Below are 20,045 nucleotides of genomic sequence, written 5' to 3'. Positions count from 1 at the left end.
AGAAGCAGGAAGAGGGAGGTGCTGGGGTCTGGGTGTGTCAGCAATGACCGGCACTTTTTTTTTTTTTTTTAATCAGAAAGATGAAAAGTAACTTTTTCAGGTGCAATCACTCTTCAGTCATTGGTAATAGGCCTGCAGGTGCCGTCCCCACCCGAGGGCAGGAGCCCTGCAGCTGTGTGTGCTGGCGGCGCGGCTTCATCGCGGGGCGTTTGCTCCCCCTGCTGGCCCAGCCACGCAGTTTTCTCTTAGCCAGGGAGGTGTTCTGGCCCAGCCTCGCAGGAGCTGGTGGACAGTCACCCCTGCATCTGGTGAGGGTGGAACTGGAGAACCATTCACCAGCTTACAACAGAGCTGTGTTCAGGCTTGGTAGTTCTTCTCCAAATGTGGAGGGAACATGGTGGCCTGGGAATGCAGGCTGCCCACTGCCCTGGGCAGGCACAGTGAAGGCTCCTCCTTGGGGTGGGGGAGGCTGCCTCTGGGCTGGGTCTCCCTGTGCCCTGGTGCGTGTCAGCCTCCCGGGCAGGTGTACCAGGCCTCCCTTGCCCATGTCCCTGTGGAGGGCTTTGTACAGTGCTGTCCCTACCAGCCCCCTGTGCCCTCTGACTCAGCCCCTATGCCAGGGCCATCCTCTCTTCACTGGCTGCATAAGTGAGGCTTTGGAGTATTTCACCTTCTTAGATTGGCTTCTTAAAGGTAGATTGAAAACCACTTTTGAAACCATCTAGTGTCTGAATCCTAATCATCACTCATATTGTCAAGGTTGAAATGAATCCTTAGTCATACTTATTAATCTATCTCACCAAATTCTCCTGCTAGGTTGCCATGGGCACGCAGGGATGTTTACCCACAGCCCCTGGTGTTGCTTGCCTTTTCGGGGCTCGGCCAGGCCCTGGCAGGAGTGAGTGCACCTGATGTCACAGTCTTTCCCGGCCTCTGGGCAGTCACTTCCCAGGTCTCACTGCTAGTGAACTGACTGGGACCCTCGGGGGCCGGCCCACGCCCTCACCGGTACTGCTGATGTCTGTGCCTGCCCCAAGGTCTCGGGCATGGGCCCCCAGGTGGGCTGCATGGGGGTGTGGCTGCCTCTGACTCGCTGTGTCCTCGAAGGTATGAAGACCAAGCACGCACTGCGCCACCACATGAAGCTGCACAAGGGCATCAAGGAGTACGAGTGCAAAGAGTGCCACCGCAGGTTCGCGCAGAAGGTCAACATGCTGAAGCACTGCAAACGGCACACGGGTGAGTCCGAGGCCTGGGCCGCACCAGCCATGGCACTCACTGCATAGGGAAGCCAGGTGGGCCCGTGGGGGAAGAGAGACACCTCGAGACCCTTCCTCTTTGTGACTCCCAGTGAGTGCCTGGTTCCCCAAGGGAGCTTCCTGGGGCCATGGTGAGTGGCCATGTGTCTCAAAAGGTTCCCCCCCCCCCCACAGAGGCTTTGTCAATCGCAGTGCATGCTGCACAGCTCACCTCAGGCATTGGGAGACTGGTCAGTCCTTAAATGTCCCTCCCATTCAGCTGTTTCTCCCACAGGAATGTGCATAAGAAATAGCGACCAGATAAGGGCCAGGGATGTGTATGCAAGGTTGCTTGTCATCTTTTGTGTTAGGGTGCTGGAAGGTCAGATCTGTAGCCTCAGTAGGGCAATGGCCAAGCCATAGTGCACCCAGAAGAGAGCAAGGCATCCCCTGCATGGCACACACCACCATGCCCAGCTCATTATTTTAGTTTTGTAGAGACGGGGTCTCGCCATGTTGCCCAGGCTGGTCTTGAACTCCTGGACTCAAGCAATCTTCCTCTGGCCTCCCAAAGTGCTGGGATCACAGGCATGAGCCACCGTGCCCGGCATCAGCTCTCATTTGAATTAGTCAAGTTTTGAAGAATCACATTTATTTTGTCTGAGCACGGCAGTTCTGTTCTCTCTTATGCTTGGCGCATCTGTGCCCTCCTTGCCATTGGTCCTGATTTCAGTTGCTGTTTCCTCTCTCGTTGTATCACATGCTGCCTAAGAGCTGCCTGGACTAAGGGAGGTGTGGATACATGAATGCTTTAAAGAAATTCCCATCGTTCTTCTCTGTGGGTTCCACTCTGTGTTCTCAGCCTTTCCCACATTTCATGATTTTTTTGATATGTAACGTCACCATAGAAGCATAAACTTTCCAAGCCACACTTTGCCGGCTGAGGCTGGAGCTGAGCATTCATTGTCTACTGTTTTCTTGCAATTCACCTTCTCCTGAAGGTTCTGCAGTTCCTAGGACATGTCAGGGAGAAGACTGATGTGGACTTATAACACTCATTAAACATAGGAAGTTATATGCGCCATTCTCTGCAGGGATTAAAGATTTCATGTGTGAATTGTGCGGGAAGACATTCAGCGAGAGGAACACGATGGAGACCCACAAGCTTATCCACACAGGTAAGCAGGCGCAGCCTGAAGGAGCCTTCGGGGCTGCATGGGGCAGGCTGCCAGGGCTGTCTGAGTGCCTGCGGGGGTGGAAACAACTTATCTAGACGGTTCCAGAACATTTAGTGGCGTCTTGGCTTCATGGTGGCCCCTTGGCCTCTAAAGATCAGCCCACCACGGCTGTCAAGTATCGCTTCTTGAATTTTCTCATATTGGTGCAGTGATGCAGCTGCTGCCGGCAGTGCTCCCCAAGGGACAGAGGCTCTGAGCTCACGTGTGCTCGGGTACCAGCACCGGCTCTCTCAGGATGGGCAGGGCGTGACAGGCTTCTTGCCTCGTGCAGCAGGTCAGGGTCATTGGGATGGCTGCACTGGTGACCTGTGTCTTCCTTTCCACGTGCATGTGTCTGCGTGTGTGTGAAAAGTGGGCAAGCAGTGGACGTGCTCCGTGTGCGACAAGAAGTACGTGACCGAATACATGCTGCAGAAGCACGTTCAGCTCACACACGACAAGGTGGAGGCGCAGAGCTGCCAGCTGTGCGGGACGAAGGTGTCCACCAGGGCCTCCATGAGCAGACACATGCGGCGCAAGCACCCCGAGGTAAGCTGGTGGCTGTGCCCCCTCCGTGCCCCGCCAGTGGGCCATGCACTGGACACCCCCACGCTGGCACATGGCCCACCTCCCTCTGCAGACCCCAAGTACTGGAGGCGGGGCCTGAGTCTTAGGTGCCTCTGTGACTGACACTGTCTGCCACCACATAGGAGGCGCTTAGTGAGTGCCTGGGAGAGGTTAGGAGAGCCTTAGGCGGACCTTTGCTAAGGTTATAAATTACATCCTCCCTGAAATTATGGTAAGATGGAAGCACAGCCCTGCCACCCCCCAGTTCTTCCCACTCACGGAACTAAATATGCAAAATGGGGGCCCCATGTGGTGTTGGGGCCGAGTATGACACTGAGGATGGGGAGGGGGAATTGTACAGATGCAGGCAGAGCCCAACTGCCCTGAAAGCCTGCTCCACAGGAAGGGCCGGGATGTTCCATAATTAAATGTGCTTTAAGGACTACCCTGAAAAACAAAACCAGGGGAAAACTTGGTTGTCAGGTCACAGAAAGGAGTAGACTCTCAGCGTAAAAGCAGCAAAAGGAGTTGTGAACACAGGTTTGACTCCATAAGCACTCAGAACAAATACAGGCCAAAAGAAAAATGAAAAATCTGGACTGGGTGCAGTGGCTCACGCCTGTAATCCCAACACTTTGAGAGGCCAAGGCAAGTGAATCATGAGGTCAAGAGATCAAGACCAGCCTGGCCAACATAGTGAAACCCCGTCTCTACTAAAAATACAAAAATTAGCTGGGCATGGTGGCCGGAGCCTGTAGTCCCAGCTACTCGGGAGGCTGAGGCAGGAGAATCGCTTCAACCTGGGAGGCGGAGGTTGCAGTGAGCTGCTGAGATTGCACCACTGCACTCCAGCCTGGGTGACAGAGTGAGACTCTGTCTCAAAAATAATAATAATAATAATAAATCTGCATAGGCCGTGACGGTCTTAGGCAGATAGACCCTGTTAACATTAGCGATAACATGCACTGGCTGAGAAACACGCAAGGCGCACTCAGGGTGTACACGGAGAAGGGAGCTCATGCAGGAAGAACAGCCATAGTGAAAACCACACGGAAAGGCGCTCAGCTCACCGTGCATCGCAGAAAACACGAACGGTAGCGGCGGCGGACGGCGTCCTTTGCCTGTCGAGGGGTCAGGTTTTAGATTCAGAGTGACCACACTGGCCGGCTGGCATGAGTTGCTGCCCTCACCGTTGGATGTTTTTGTTGAAGGCAGCATCACAGTATTTCTCGAGTGTTTAATAAATGATTATTCCAACCCCTCCACATCCTGCAGTAGGAATGTGATTCAATTAGTGATGGTTTAGCAGTGTTTGCCTGCACACACATGCTTACACGGATCCGAAATAAAATTGTGAAATGCTCATTACATACGTGAAAGAGCAGTATATGTTGTGCACATATATAATGTGTGTATATACACGATATACGTCACACACATTGTGTGTAATACTCACATAAATGAGACAGATAAAGAAGGAAGCAAAACATCCCACGGTGATTTTTCTCGTGTTCTTGAAGTTATGGGTAATTTCTTGTCTTCACATTTTTCTACATTTTCCAATCCCCTATAATGAAAGTGGCTTCCTTTTGAAATTGGGAAAGCACCGTCTGCTTCAGGCGGCATCAGTCCGTCGGCTCCCTAGTTTGGGGGTGATCTGGGACATTGCTGTGTTCCTGTTCCTCTGCAGCCTGATCAGGCTCCCAGGGCGGTGCAGGGACTCAGCCTGCTCTCCGGTCCGGGAAGCCAGGGGACTGTGCCTGCATACTGTGCCCTGTGCCCTGCTCAGCGAGGAGCTTCCCCTGAGTTCCAATGCTTCCCTTTTCATGTAGTGGCCAGCTGGTGTTTTTCCTAGACAGAGTCGGGGGAGCAGGAACCCGAAGTGCCAGGACCACCTTGGCGTCCCAGGGGCAGGGCAGGCCCTACAGCCCAGGCAGCAGCCCGTGAGCAAGGCTGGCTTTGGGCGGTTCCTTTCCATGACTGTGTGGGTTTATAGACTTCAGCGTATTGATAGTGTGCACATCACTTTTGCACACCGGAGTTTTGATGTGCATAGCTGGGTGGAGAGGCCTTACTGATAAAGGCATCTCCTATAAACACTGTCAGGCAGAGCCCTCTCACCAGGATTAAACCACTTCCTAAGGTGGCGTGACTGCATGCTCACCTGTGCTCTGCTCCTTCAGCCGGGTGGTGTTACCTATCCCCACCCCTCAAGCCCAACCCAGACAGAACCAAGTGACTCGAGGAAAGCCTTCCAGACCCAGAGGTGGTGGTGCAGGGGGATTTTGTCTTTGTTCTCGAACCAATTTGTTTCTCCAGCCTTTTACCCTGTGCTCTCTTTGTGTCATTCCTTTTGATCATCTCACAGTTGTTTCTCTCTACATTAACTCAAACAAATGCCTACCAGTGATGTGATGGGCCAGCCAGCCAGAGTCCATCCCTGCCCTCCTGGACTTTCCGGTCTGGGTAGGAAACAGAAAAATGAGAAGTAGATACGCAAAGTGATTACTAGAATAGAGGGTATGGAAGAGACAGCCCCAGACAGCAGTGTGAGGGGAAGGAAGGGGACTCGGGTCGGCTTTGTGTAGCTGTGTTTGCCGCAGTGAGGCCTGGCTGAGAGTGGGACTTCAGGGGTCCCCCGAGCCTGTCCCCATTGGTGATGCCACAGATTCAGGAGGAGGAAGGTGTTCATTGGAGTCAGACTAACAACTAGTTAAGTTAAACTAGTTATAGTTTAACTGTTGGACTAGTTAAAACAGGCATAACTTAGAGATTCGGAATCTTTTAGGATTGATACTATTTTGTGACTCCAATCTATGGTTTCCCTCTTGTATGAGCTATGGTGGTGCTGGTGGTGTTGGTGATGGTGGGGGAGATGGTAATGGTGATAGGGATGGTAGTGATGGTGGTGACAATGTTGGTGGTGATGAGGGCAATGATCGTGATGGAGGTGGTTGTGGTGACGATGTTGATGGTGACGATACTGATGACAGAGGTGGTGGTGGTGAGAGTGGAGAGTGCATCCACAGCAGTCTGGTTGCTTTTGCTCAGGGTCCTTTGCGAGTGTCACAGTATAGATCTGTGCTCAGTGTCAATGAGAGTTACACTGGAGTCTTCAAAACCATTGCAGGATTTGTTAACTTAAAACACTTACTGGCCAGCCTTTGTTTGCCGTCTTTTCCACGAAGGGGCCCAGACCTAGTCATGGAATGTAAATTTAACGATGCACTTCTCTTCTTTTTTAAATGAGTTACGTCCACAAAGCATGGTCTGCTTTTCCATTTTTAACTTCCTTTAGTTGATCAGAAATTTAAAGATGTTTGCAAAGCTGTTTGGGTGAAGCATCCTCACAGGCAGGCTCTTGCTAATTTTAAGCCCCTCCCCTTTATCACGCCTTCCCCTCATGTTCAGCTGCCTCTGTACTTGTTTTCCATTGTCTTTCTTATGGTCTAATTAGGTCATCACAAGAACAAACGCAACTGCTGTAGCAGGGTGTGAGCAATGAAGGTCACTTACTTTTGGGCAGGATGCACTGAGCTGGTGGGAGGGGCCCTGTGGGCACACGGGGTGTGCTGAGAACCCTGTTCAGTGTGGCCATCGGAGGGAAGGTAGGGACAGGGCATCACTTCATCGCAAAACCAACAAATGAAAGCACTTGTGTATGGATTCAACTGAAAAGCACGATGCGTAAGGCACAAGTGTCTCATTTTTGGTGATTCCTCATAGAACAGGTTTACTCTACCGTATCTTACCTTGTTATGGTCTTCCTTGGAATAACAGAAGCACCACTGAAACCTCACCCCTTTGGTGTGGGGCCAAAAAGGGAGGATACAGTCTCCCCCTGACCTGGGGGAGTGGATGTGAGATGATACAGGGGCAAGAGCATTGCGGGAGCGTGAAATAAGGGGTGAGGATGAGCCCTGGGCTTCTGGACACAGTTTCGAAGTCAGAACTGAACAGAGGAGACTGGGAAGTGTGGGGGATGCCTGGGAGGGAAGGGCAGGAGTGGCGCAGATGGTCCCGAGGCATGTGTGGCTTCTGGGTTCCCGCCTGCATCAGCAGCACCCTGACCCCTAGCTCATGCCCTGTGCTCCTCATAGGTGCTTGCGGTGAGGATCGATGACCTGGATCACCTCCCGGAGACCACCACAATCGACGCCTCTTCCATTGGCATTGTCCAGGTGAGTGGCACAGGGCTTCAGGGGCTCAGAAACATTGGGGCAAGTGGACACCTGCAGAACAGACCTGAGGGGCTTGGACAGGCCGGGAGGGAGCAACTCTGGGCAAGCCTGTGGCTGGGGTCACCTGTTTTCTTGGCTTCTCTTCCCCTCAGAACCTTTTAGATCATCTCCTCGTTTCTGTAGTTTCTGTGACCTCAGTTTGTTGAATACTGGTATATCTCACTTTGGAAAACAGATGTTTTCCAGAAAAAAAGAAATTAGAACAATTGGCTGGGCACAGTGGTTCACGCCTGTAATCCTAGCAATTTGGGAGGCCAAGGCAGGCACATCACTTGAGGTCAGAAGTTCAAGACCAGCCTGGCCAACATAGAAAAACCCTGTCTCTACTAAATATACAAAACTTAGCCAAACGTGGTAGTGCATGCCTGTAATCCCAGCTACTCAGGAGGCTGAGGCAGGAGAATTGCTTGAACCCAGGGGGCAGAGGTTGCAGTCAGCTGAGATTGTGCCACTGCACTCCAGCCTGGGTGACAGAGCAAGACTCTGTCTCAAAAAAAAAAAAAAATTGGAACAATCATTAAATTGTTCTAAGCAAAATAAGCTTAAACATATCGATTAGATGAACTTAGTTTTTAAAGAAATTTTTAGTTAATACTATATTTTTAGTCAGTAAAAATGCTTTTATTTCAGAGAATGATGAAGATTTAAGATCACATGTATGCCTCTTGTTCTGAAATAGCGCTTTAGAATGCAGTCTTGATGAAGGGGGTTGGGTCCGGCTGAGTGACGTGTGGCAGCTCCAGCCTCAGCCCCAGAACCCACAGGCCATTTCTACCCTTGGCAAGTCACAGGCATGGGAGGAAGGGAGGAAGGGACGTCCCACCATGACCACGATGTAGGCCCACACTGGGTCTGTCTGCCACTGGGTTAGGACCAGGTCGTGTGGAACGGTACAGGAAGCCCGAGAGGAGTGGCAGGTGACCACTCACCAGCCACCACTGCCCCACAGCCTCTGTGAGCCTGAGCGAGTCTGGCTGCAGAGCCAGCCTGGTTCAGAAGATGTGGTCACAGCCCAGCAGCGCCCTGGACACTTGCAGGGAAGTGTGCGGGGATCCACTGGCATCATCACTGCAGCTGGGCCCTTGGTTCCTTTCCCCTGCAGTTTTTTGTGGTCAAATCTATTTTAATTCAAATTTTTTTTTTTTTTCCAGTGGATTTGTTACAGCCTTGGGGAAGAGAGACCTGATTTGAAAGCATTTTTAGCCTTGTTCTAGGAGCTCACCTGGGTGGAAACATTCCCCTTTCCCCAGTGGCTTGAAAGGTTTCTAAAAAGTGTTTACGTTTTAGCATAAAATACAACTTTTAAAAATATGACTTGTTGCCGGGCACGGTGGCTTACGCCTGTAATCTCCGCACTTTGGGAGCCGAGGCAAGCAGATCATGAGGTCAGGAGATGGCGACCATCCTGGCTAACACGGTGAAACTCTCTACCAAAGAAAGAAAAAACAAAAAACAAAAAAATACATATATATAAAATACATATATATATGGTTTTTTTTGTTTTTTGTTTTTTTAATGTGCAACTAAAGGAACTTGACCCGATCCTTAGAAATACAAGACCCAGCTGTGGTCACTCTGTTTCCTGTGGCAGCTCGGTGGCCCACGAGCCTCCCCACTGATTCGAGAGTATGTCCAGGGCAGTGCTGGGGCTGTCCTGGCTGCTGCATGACGTGACCGACTAACCTGGTTCTTGGCTGAAACTGATTTTCCTGCAGCCTGAGCTGACTCTGGAGCAGGAGGATTTGGCCGAAGGGAAGCATGGGAAAGCTGCCAAGCGAAGTCACAAGAGAAAGCAGAAGCCAGAAGAGGAGGCGGGCGCTCCGGTGCCCGAGGACGCCACCTTCAGCGAATACTCAGAGAAAGAGACCGAATTCACAGGCAGCGTAGGCGACGAGACCAATTCTGCAGTACAGAGCATTCAGCAGGTCAGTGTGCTGCTTTATCTCCTGATTAGGTGCTGGTCACTTTCCCTAAGCATGAGAGCCCTATGTGTGACTCCATCTCTTTTTACTATACACAGTGTACATGTGGACTTCACGTGGTTGAAGGCAGCAGACATATCCTATTTTTCACTTAGGCATGTTTCATGTAAGCATTTCTGAGTTCTGACCTACAAATCCTGCTTGTCATTGTTAGCAGCAACATCCATTCTAGCATGTTGAAGAGGGATATCCCTGCCTGGGTGGGAATTAGGTGGGCTGTTTGCAGTTTGGGGAGATCACAGATGGCCTGCCCAAGTCCCCTTATGATGAAAGCTCAGCCCTGTGCATTTGCTGACTAGCTGGAGAGCAAGGATCCCTCGGTCTGGAAGGTGAAGGCAATCCCACAATCCCACTGTCTTGACTGGAACCTTCTGTCTTGCTCAGACTTCGTCACTTTTGCTTTTGAAGCCTCTGAGTGTTTGATCAGTCTGTGTCTAATACTGCACTTCTCTCTGTTGATCTGGGGGATGGTAATCTTGATTGCAAAAGTTCTCTATTTATTTGGCCTTTCATCCCTCTCCATGAAAGAGAATGCTCTCTTCTTGTTAGCGATTGGTACTGCAAATACTTTTATTGCTCTTTGTAGTTTTGTGGTGGGATTTTCATTTACCAACAGCAGGGCACTTCGGAGGAATGAGTAGAAAACGAAGCATCTGTTTTCTTTCTCAGGCTTACTTTTTTTTTTTCTAGCCAGTGAAGTTAATTTGTTTCTTAGTTCCTTCTCATTGCCTTCATGATTGTGTCTGTTTCTTTTTCTTTTTTGCTGGAATTTTTTCAGAACAAAATTAACTCCGTTTCCTCTTTCATGAAAGAATGTCGTGCTGCTTGTTCCCGGGGCGCGGCGTGTGGTTATTCCGGCAGGGTAACACAGAGCACATCCTGGGGAGGTCCTTGCGTTCCCTGTTTTGCAAAAATGAACCGATTTTTGTTGTGTGTGAATCTTCCAGGTAGTGGTGACCCTGGGTGACCCAAACGTGACCACACCGTCGAGCTCAGTTGGCTTGACCAACATCACCGTGACCCCCATCACCACTGCAGCCGGGACTCAGTTTACCAATCTCCAACCGGTGGCCGTGGGACACCTTACCACCCCCGAACGCCAGTTACAGCTGGACAACTCAATCCTGACCGTGACCTTTGATACCGTCAGCGGCTCGGCCATGTTGCACAACCGCCAAAATGATGTCCAGATCCACCCCCAGTCGGAAGCCTCGAACCCCCAGTCTGTGGCCCACTTCATCAATCTGACCACCCTGGTCAACTCCATCACGCCCCTGGGGAGCCAGCTCAGTGACCAGCACCCGCTTACATGGCGGGCAGTACCCCAGACTGACGTCCTGCCACCCCCGCAGTCGCAGGCACCCCCACAGCAGGCGGCCCAGCCCCAGGTGCAGGCGGAGCAGCAGCAGCAGATGTACAGCTACTGAGCTGCGTTCCGGGAAACTCGGGGCAAGAACTGCAGAGGGATGTTTGGGATTTGTTTAGATTTGTTTGCTGGATACCAAACAAAAAGTCATACATTGCAATGTAAGGTTGACTTAGCTTTGCAGAGTATCTCCAGATCCCCCGCCAGCCACCATTACAGTCTGAGATCAGCTTAACTCTAGAAGTGACCTCTGGCAGGCAAGAGTTTTAAACTGGATGGGGTTCCACACTATGCCTTACCAAGGCAGTAAGTCCTGGGCCAGGGCCCCATCTGCCTCCCCTTACAGAACCAGTGTTCACCCGACACAGGGTTCAGGAAAGTGAGGCTGAGAGAGAAGCAGGATGGTAAGAGGCAGAAGATAAGTTATTAGGAACACCAATGGTTTTTTTTCTTTTAGAGCTTGGTTCCTGTCTGAGAACACAGACAGTATTCACAGGTGGCAGCAGGCAGCAGGGAACATTTTCTCCTCGCTTCTGGATTTTTTTTTGCAAGTGAGCAGATAGAAGTTAAAGTAACGTTTATTCTCTTTGAACTAGGAGTTGAGTCGGTTCTTATACAACTATGGGCTGAAACCACATGTGAGGTGTGCTGAGCCACATGTGATCCTGCAACCTTCGAGATCATCAAGCTCATCATGGACAAGGGGTCACGTGAGGTCACTGACTCCAGCTCAAAAGGCATCTTAGTAATATCCGTGAATCGAATTCCAATAGTTTTTTTTAAACTTTATTTCAAACATACATTATGTGTTCAAGGCTGCTATGGCCAACATTGTGTTTTAGTTTTATGTTAACATGATAAAGTCGTGTGCACTGTAGGACCATCGGTCCCTGTCCACCCTTCACAGCTGCCCAGATGCAGAGGGTCGTGCAGCTGAGAAGTGAGCCTCCCTGCGGCCGCCAGCGGCTCCCCCAGGTTGTCCCAAGATTCTCTGCAATCCAAATGTGTCCATTCTGGCTGAAGCGCAGCCAGAATCCCCGAGTGGAAGAAATGGGGGGAAATTCGTATTTTCCTTCTGTTTAAACTTCAATCCCAAAAGTTGGTGTATTTCATGACCAGTTTTCTCTAAAAATACTGAATGAGTTTGGCTCTTTACAGTGGAAGTGTAGGTATTTCGGAACCACAGAGAAAATGCCGTTTCCTGCCAGGTGGTAATGAAAGCAGAGAGGCTAGTTCACTATTAGAAGCATTAATTGCCCCTAAAACTGAATGTGCGGTTAACAGCCAGGTCTGTGTGTGCGGGGACACGTGCTGTCGTCTGCATACCAGTTTCAGGGCAGGGGCCAGGGTTGGGGGAGGCACCCAGCCCCTCCTGCCCACAAGAAACACAGAGGTGTGGGGAGAAGTGTGCTCTTAACTTTCCTGGTACTCTGTTGAACACTGGCCACAGTGAGAGGACAAACCTGCCTTAATGTGTCCTGCTTTGCCAGTTATCCCAGATCCTGTACTCACTGGGAGTCCATCTTGAGGAAACACTGGCATGGCTGAGTAATTGCTGAAGAGCAGTCCTGATGTTGCCAGCAGAGCAAAGGATGGTTGTGTTTTTCAAAATGCAACTTTCTCAGCACCTCACTCCACTCCAAACCGGACTTTTGAGGCTAGGGCTGGAATTTGTTTTGTGCAATATATGCCTTCGTGAACTAAGGAAGGTCATCCCCTGGCAGCATGCAGGAGGGTCTGCAGGGCTCACCACCTCACCTCACCCGCCATCACTCGCGCCCAGCTCTCACCTCTTAGTTGAATAGTGGGAGATCATTTGACTTTTAATTTATGAGAATTATTTTATGTTATTTATGTATATAATTAACTGTTTTATACATAATAGTTGCATCAAATGAACTCGGGCTTGGGGTGATATTGTCTCCATTCTCCAGATACAAGTGCTGCAGGCATCCATGGAATCAGCAGGAGACCAGGGCTCCTAAGATATATTTTTAAAAATCAGTATTGATTTCTTTTTGCCTTTGCAGAATCTGAAGGGCAAATGACCTCGCAGAGACTCCCAACGGGCCTTGGGCTCATGACGAACCACCCACTAGCATTGATCTTTTATTCCTCTTCTCTATAAAATAAAGGCCTTGGAAATCACAATTTTATTTTTTTAAAGAAGTTGTTTTAGTGCCTAGAGTAAGACCGCATCAAATGTTTTTAAAGAACCTAATTTAGATTGTGTGGTATATACCACTGCTTATCTCAATACACAGACACCTCATACTTCTTGTTGTGAGAACTCTAAAGAAAAATCAAACTCCCAAGTTTTCTGTAAACATGTGGTCTTAATAGGGTCACTGTCTGAGGCAAAATGGGTTGTCTTAAAGCAATTGCTACGAATTTGCGTAAAAGAAACTAGATAGCAAAATACAACCACCACGTGCCACCCAGCCAGAAGAGTCCTCAGCTGTACGCGGTTTTGCTATCGATCATCGTGACAGGAAGTATTTCGTTTTTAAACTGATCCAAGGTGCACAGATGTATTCATAGAGGAAGACATTAGATCCAGCCATTGTGGCCAGCAGGCTCTGTGGACCCATCTCAGTGGAGAATTTGTTTTGGACCCGTGGCTCCGTGCATCTGTGGACTCGAGTACCATCTGCTGGTGTGAGTCTTGCAGGGAGGCCACAGGTACAGCTGCTCCCTGTGAATCTGGTCTCTGGGTTGAGAAGGGGCCCGGGCCTCTGCAATGCTCTAGCGTGTGACGTGTTCTCAGGAAAACGTTCTGTGCCAAGTGCCGCCTCGCTGTGTCCGGCATGGGACTGCGCTGGAGGGACCGGCATGGAAGGCAGACCTCCTGTACCTCTATCATTCCCATTTGCAGCATCCAAAGGCGGAAGGCTCATGGCTTCCCTGCTAGAGGTGGCATCTCGGGCCTTCCTGTTGGATTTTGAAAGGCATTAAGACTGTTTGGAGATGTTGGGTGTATTTCGTGTCACATCCATTTGTATGATGATGAATAAAAGGTGCTGTGACCCGTGTTTTCAATGGCTGGCCTTCTGCTCCCACTGCCTGTTAGGAAAGGTGGCGTAGTTGGTATGCTTTGAGAATGCTCGCAATTTCTGCTGTCAGCCACATCTTGATTCCTCTCAGGTCCAGAACTCATAAAATGTTTGGATAATGTGAAATGTTTCCATAGATATTAAGGTATCAGAAGCTTTCACAGGGATTGCCAAAAAAAAAAAAAAAGGCAACAAAGAGAGTACATGTAGCATTTTTTTGTAAAGCTTAGATCAAGAGAGAACAGGCACCAAAAAGATCAATAGCTAGAAAGAGGCGAATACTTCAGCAGGCGTTTCTTTGGGCAGATGGTCTGGAATGACCGCTTATCTTATTGATCTTTTGATCAAATATTAAACGATGTATTCTAATTTGCTTTTTTTTTTTGAGACGGAGTCTCGCTCTGTCGCCCAAGCTGGAGTGCAGTGGCCTGATCCTGGCTCACTGCAAGCTCCGCCTCCTGGGTTCACGCCATTCTCATGCCCCAGCCTCCCGAGTAGCTGGGACTACAGGCGCCCGCCACCGCGCCCGACTCATTTTTTGTATTTTTAGTAGAGACGGGGTTTCACCGTGGTCTCAATCTCCTGACCTTGTGATCCGCCCACCTCGGCCTCCCAAAGTGCTGGCATTACAGGCTTTTTTTTGAGACACTGTCTCGCTCTGTCACCCAGGCTGGAATGCAGTGTGAGATCTCAGCTCACTGCAGCCTCCGCCTCCCAGGTTCCTGCGATTCTCCTGCCTCAGTCTCCCAAGTAGCTGAGATTACAGGTGCCTACCTACCACCCCACGCCTGGCTAATGTTTGCATTTTAGTAGAGATGAGGTTACACCACGTTGGCCAGGCTGGTTTTAAACTCCTGGCCTCAAATGATCCACCCACCTCAGCCTCCCAAAGTGCTGGGATTATAGGTGTGAGCCACTGTGCTCGGCCTGCTAGGTCATTTTAAAGTTAGGAAGCACCTTACATATCCAGTTTTCTGAAGATTTGATCTGAGAACCACGCTTTGGATACTTTTGTTGTATTTTAGATAGCATCTGGCAGCAATGAATTCTCCTGCCAGAAAGTAGGATTCATTCATTTCACGTTTGGCCAATTGTGAGCATGTCCTTGTGTGCCAGACCTGTGTGGTTCTCATTGCACACAAAGGCAGACTGAGCCTTTCAAAACACTCTGCAGGGAGAAGCGGTGGTGTTAGCATGCACGTTCAATTCATCAGTGCCCCCATGTTTCTTTCTGGAGTGCAAATTGCTGCCTAGTGATTTGCTCCGCTAAAAGTCATGCAATATGGTGAAAACTAACAAGGACAGTCTGAATACGGCCTTTTCACAAGTGTTAGACACAAGCTCCCGTAGAGAGAGGAAGAGAGCAGGCCGGCCACTGGCTTCTTCCCCATCAGGTTGTACAACTGGTGTTGAGTGTATCCTCACAGGGGTCCTTGTTCTGGCATGACAAGGATGAGTGACCTTGCCTATATGGCAGTGCAATCATCAAAATCATCTGGAAGTCGCCCTGGGTTGCCCGAACAAAGCTGGCTGGGGCCTCCCCTCCCATCCGGGCCTTGCTTCCAGTAGAACTGACAGCTTCCCTTCCCTTAGCCAGGGAATGTGACTCCCCTGAGCCCAGGGTTCCCAAGTGCAGGCAGCTGGCATTCTGTGTCCTGGAAGCATAGCAGCCACACCCAGACTGCCTTGGAGCCAAGTAGCCTGTTTTTTTCCCCACTGACAGGCTTGCCTTCTATGTTTTATAAAGAGGGAGACCGTGGGGAAGGCACCCTTCGTTGGAATGTAGAACCACCTGTCTAGAGACACACCACTGCCCAAGCACACCTCTGGGTAGAGGGAGGACCAGACCCAAGACTTCACTCCTGCCAACATAGCCTGTTCCCCGAGCGAGACGTTCAGTTCCTCCTGAACACTGGTGCATCTGTGAGAAACAAACTCACCCGTCCAAACCCAAAGAACGGACTCAGGGACCCGGAGAATAGCAGAAGTGAGACTTCTAATGACGGTCTTGCAAGATTGGTTGTCTGATGGGTAGGCACACCCAGTGCAGTTTCAACAAGCAATTTATCCCCTAGTGTGCAGGTCCCTCCCCAAGTTCCTCACAGGTTCAGCTCTATGGGCTCACAATCTTCCCAGACATCACCTATTGGTTGTTGGGCAGGGGTTTTAGGTGTCTTTTTAGGGTTGTCCTGCTGCATTTTGTTGCAGCCCACAATGCACTGCAATCCTAGTAAGCTCAGGGGCTCTTCAAGCATTTGACTTATGAGCTAAGTAGCTGGGCAGGCTGATAAGAATAGACAAAATGAGTTATTTTACAGGCAAGTAAACTTTCATCTTAGACTAAATTTGATTTGGTGAGGGCAATGAAGGGGGAGTGGAGAAAGGGGGAAGGGGAAGCTGACAAGCAGGCATTGACAATCCAAGCAGGGGCCTAGTGTATCCTGTTTCTTCTGTAGTTTGCTGACCTAAGCCGATTCAAGGCAATTTGTCTTGGAAATAGATCACTGCATACATTACTTCCTTCACGTCACCGCACTTGCATCACAATTTGGGGCTTGACCTGACCACCAGCTGTTTCCTTCTCTCGAGTTTTAGTCACAAAATCTTATAAGCAAGGTAATGAAGAGGCGCCTGCCTCCATGTTGTAGGAAACAGCCTCTAGAAACCCAGAGACTGCCCTTGCTGCTTATCTAAAACCGCCTGGGAGAGGCATGCCGGTCGCAGGAGAGTCCTATGTGTCCTTTGTGTTTTGCCATTTTTTCCGTGAATTAAAGCGTATGATTCTTCTCTACCTGTGAGTCTCACAGGATTCAAGCTCAACACATCCAGCTCAGAGTTCACATGCCCTTTCCCCGGCCTGGCCTCAAACCTGGCCCTTCCCCACTGACCCTATGCTCAGCCAACAGCCCTGTCATCACTAAACACACAAGCTCAGAGCCCAGCTTCATCCTGGAATTGCCCTGCTTCCCACCCTGACATCCAAGTGTTCGCAAAAATGTCCAGGTTTTAAGACCAGGTGTGGTGCCTCACACCTGTAATTCTAACATTTTGGATGCCAAAGCAGGAGAATCGCTTGAGGTCAGGAGTTCAAAACCAGCCTTGAACAACATAGTGAGACCCTCCCAAAGGAAAAAGAAAATGTCCATGTTTCACCATGTCCTCCACTATTCCCCAACTCCAGGTTTCCAGCTGACACCTCCTAAGTGCCTGTCAGCTTCCACTCTTGTCCCAGGAAGTCTATTCTCCATGCTGTGGCCTCAGGAACTTGAAGGTGTACATTGTACAGTGTGGCCCACACACCAAGCCTAGCGTCCTCCCTCGGATCCTGAGAGCTCTCTGAATACCCACAGATCCTTTCTGCAGCCTCCAGGTCTGTAGGGCCTGGCCCTGCTTCCTGCCAGCCAGTCTTCTTTCTCACCCCCACCCACCCCTCACCAGGGTCTTGCATCTGCCATTCATACTGTATGGAGGGGCTCACACAGGCAATTCAGTTCTCTGATCTGAACATTTCTGCTTCTGACCTGCATGGGGTAGGAACTAGACTTAACTCTTCTGCTTGAACCAGCTAAAAAGCCCAGACATGGCCAGGCGTGGTGGCTCATGCCTGTAATCCCAGCACTTTGGGAGGCCGAGGTGGGCAGATCACTTGAGGTCAGGAGTTCCACACCAGCCTAGCCAACATGGGGAAACCCCATCTCTATTAAAAATACAAAAATTAGCCGGGTATGGTGGTGCACACCAGTAATCTCAGCTACTCGGGAGGCTGAGAGAGGAGAATCACTTGAACCTGGGAGATGGAGGTTGCAGTGACCCGAGATCACCCCACTGCACTCCAGCCTGGGTGAAAAGAGTGAGACTTCATCTCAAATAAATAAACAAAATCATAAAATAAAATGTATAATAATACTAGCACTGAGGCCAGGAGGAGGCAGTGGAAGTATTCTGTGTAAGATTCTTATGTTCTATGTGAAGTGGTAGACTCATTTGAAGGTGGATTACAATAAGTTAACGTTGGGTGCTAGAAACTCTAAAGCAATAGCTCTCACAGAGCAAAGTTATAACTAATGAGCCAACAGAGGTGATACATGAGGAATGCTCAATTAATGCAAAAGAAAGCAGCAAAAGAGGAAACAGCAAGATGGGGGATTTAAATCCACTGTATCAATAGCTTTCAACAAAATGATCCGAACACCCTAATTGAACGGCAGGGATTGTCAGATTGGAATTAAAAACTAGGAGCAGCAGCAAGACCACAATCTATGGCTTCTATGAGAAACTCACTTTAAAACAGAATTATCTGCTCTGGAATTGACACTCCTCCCAGCTGCTCCCAACTCACAGGGGAGGCCCAGTCACCTACAGGGGCCAGGACCTATAGGTCCTACCATGTGTGTGGGCTGCACATCACTGCTCAACAGCACTAAAGACCACCCCAGACTCTACAAGGTGGGTCATATTATCCTCCTCACTTTACGCACGAGGAAAGTCATGAAGTCTGATAACTTGCTCCAGGCCACACTGTTGGAAAGTTGCAAAGTTAGAATCTTACACCCATACCTGCCTGATCCCAAACCTGCACTCTTGTTCCTCCTGTGACACGGCCTGTGAGTCTTCAAAAGGAATATAGTTGAACCATACACAATCATTGCTTCTGTAGGTCAAAAACTGCCAAACATTAGTTATTGCATGTGGTTCAATCTGATGCGATTGAGCCATATGACTTTATTATTTTTGCCAATTTAGTTTTCTGAATGTTTGAATTCTCAGAGTCCAGTATTTAAGTGCTGTTGAATTTTGTAAAGTGATGAGTGACTTAGTGATGAGTCATGAATCGTCTGCCCTGAGTAAAAGTCCCTAGGGTAAATTAGAAAAGGTGAACATATTCATATCATATGCTTATATATCATAAACATTATGTGTTTATGACTGAATATTTAAATTTTTTATTTTAGGTTTTCTTGGACTGGAATCAAGTGTAAAGTTGACCTTATGTTTCAGAGCTATTAGACATGGTAGGCAAAGTAATTAAAATTTTTTTGAAATAATAGACTCACAGCAAATTGCCCAGTACAGGGGAAATCCCATTAACTCTTTTCCCAGCTTCCTCTAATGGAAGCAATTTACATACTCTTAGTACAATTAGCAAAGCCAGGATATTGACACTGGTTCACTACTATGACTACTACAATCACTGAACTGGTCTGCAGACTTCATTCAGATTTCCCCAGATTTTACACACACTCATTTGTGTGTGTGTAGTTTTATGTAATTTTTTTTTTTTTTTTTTTTTTTGAGACAGTCTTGCTCTGTCGCCCAGGGTAGAGTGCAATGGTGCAATCTTAACTCTCTGCAATTTCCACTTCCCAGGCTCAAATGATCCTCCAGTCTCAGTCTCCCAAGTAGCTGGGACTACATGCACACACCACCACACCTGCCTAATTTTTGTATTTTCTGTAGATGGACAGGGTTTCGCCATGTTGCCCAACCTGGTCTTTAACTCCTAAGTTCAAGTGATCTGTCCACTTTGGCCTCCCAAAGTGCTGAGGTTACAGGAGTGAGCCACTATGCCCAACCACATGTAATTTTATCCCATGTATAAATCAGTGGAACCACCACAATTAAGTTACAGAACTGATCTATTTCCTTGAAGGAATGCCTTCAAGTTACCCCTATGCAGTTGTACCCATTGCTCCCTCATTCCCTAGCCTCCCTGATCCCTCTCATTCCTTACCCTCCCCCATCACTCCTCATTCCTTAGCCTCTCCCATCCCTACCCCATTCCCTAGCCTCAGGCAATCACCATCTGCTCTCTGCCTCTATAATTTTGTCATTTCAAGAATGTTATATAAAAGGAAATAATACATTCTATAACTTTAAGAAATATGGTATACTTGTCTATCAAGGTATTATTCTTTACATGTTAACCATGCCTTTTTTTTTTTTTTTTTTTTTGAGACAGAGTCTCACTCTGTTGCCCAAGCTGGAGTGCAGTGGCACAATCCTGGCTCACTGCAACCTCCACCTTCTGGGTTCAAGCAATTCTCCTGCCTCAGCCTCCCGAGTAGCTGGGATTACAAGCGCATGCCACCACACCGGCTGATTTGTGTATTTTCAGTAGAGACTGGGTCTCACCATGTTGGCTAGCCTGGTCTCGAACTTCTGACCTCAGGTGATCTGCCCGCCTTCACCTCCCAAAACCATGATTTTTAAATGGAAACTTTTACTGAGATAGCAGATCACATAAAATCAACTTTTACTGAGATAACAGATTCACATAGTTATCAAAAATCATTGAGAGATCTCTTATACTTTGCTTTCCCCCAGCGGTAAACACTTTGAAAAACCATTGTACTAGATCACGGTTAGAATTGACTTTGATAC

At 48.9% G+C, this 20,045-nt stretch overlaps 1 protein-coding gene across 5 annotated transcripts in view; it reads left to right on the top strand.

Annotated features, from left to right (window-relative positions):
• Positions 1-13,650, top strand: part of PRDM15 (PR/SET domain 15) — a 75,035-nt gene extending 61,385 nt beyond the window's left edge. For 2 of the 5 annotated variants that reach the window (XM_021935494.2, XM_021935493.2), the window contains 6 exons: positions 1,108-1,239; positions 2,333-2,416; positions 2,829-3,004; positions 7,123-7,203; positions 8,979-9,188; positions 10,193-13,650. In XM_021935494.2, coding sequence (XP_021791186.1) covers positions 1,108-1,239; positions 2,333-2,416; positions 2,829-3,004; positions 7,123-7,203; positions 8,979-9,188; positions 10,193-10,672 — 1,163 coding nt within the window. In that variant the 3' untranslated portion in view covers positions 10,673-13,650. The remainder of the gene's footprint in view (positions 1-1,107; positions 1,240-2,332; positions 2,417-2,828; positions 3,005-7,122; positions 7,204-8,978; positions 9,189-10,192) is intronic. The other 3 variants (XM_021935495.1, XM_021935497.2, XM_021935496.2) reach the window with 2 other exon arrangements.
• The last annotated feature ends 6,395 nt before the right edge of the window (positions 13,651-20,045 follow it).

This window comes from Papio anubis, chromosome 4, assembly GCF_008728515.1.
Source record: "Papio anubis isolate 15944 chromosome 4, Panubis1.0, whole genome shotgun sequence".
NCBI classification, from domain to species: Eukaryota; Metazoa; Chordata; class Mammalia; order Primates; family Cercopithecidae; genus Papio; species Papio anubis.
The sequence above is the reverse complement of the archived record's forward strand: the minus strand, read 5'-3'. Positions and strand labels throughout refer to the sequence as shown.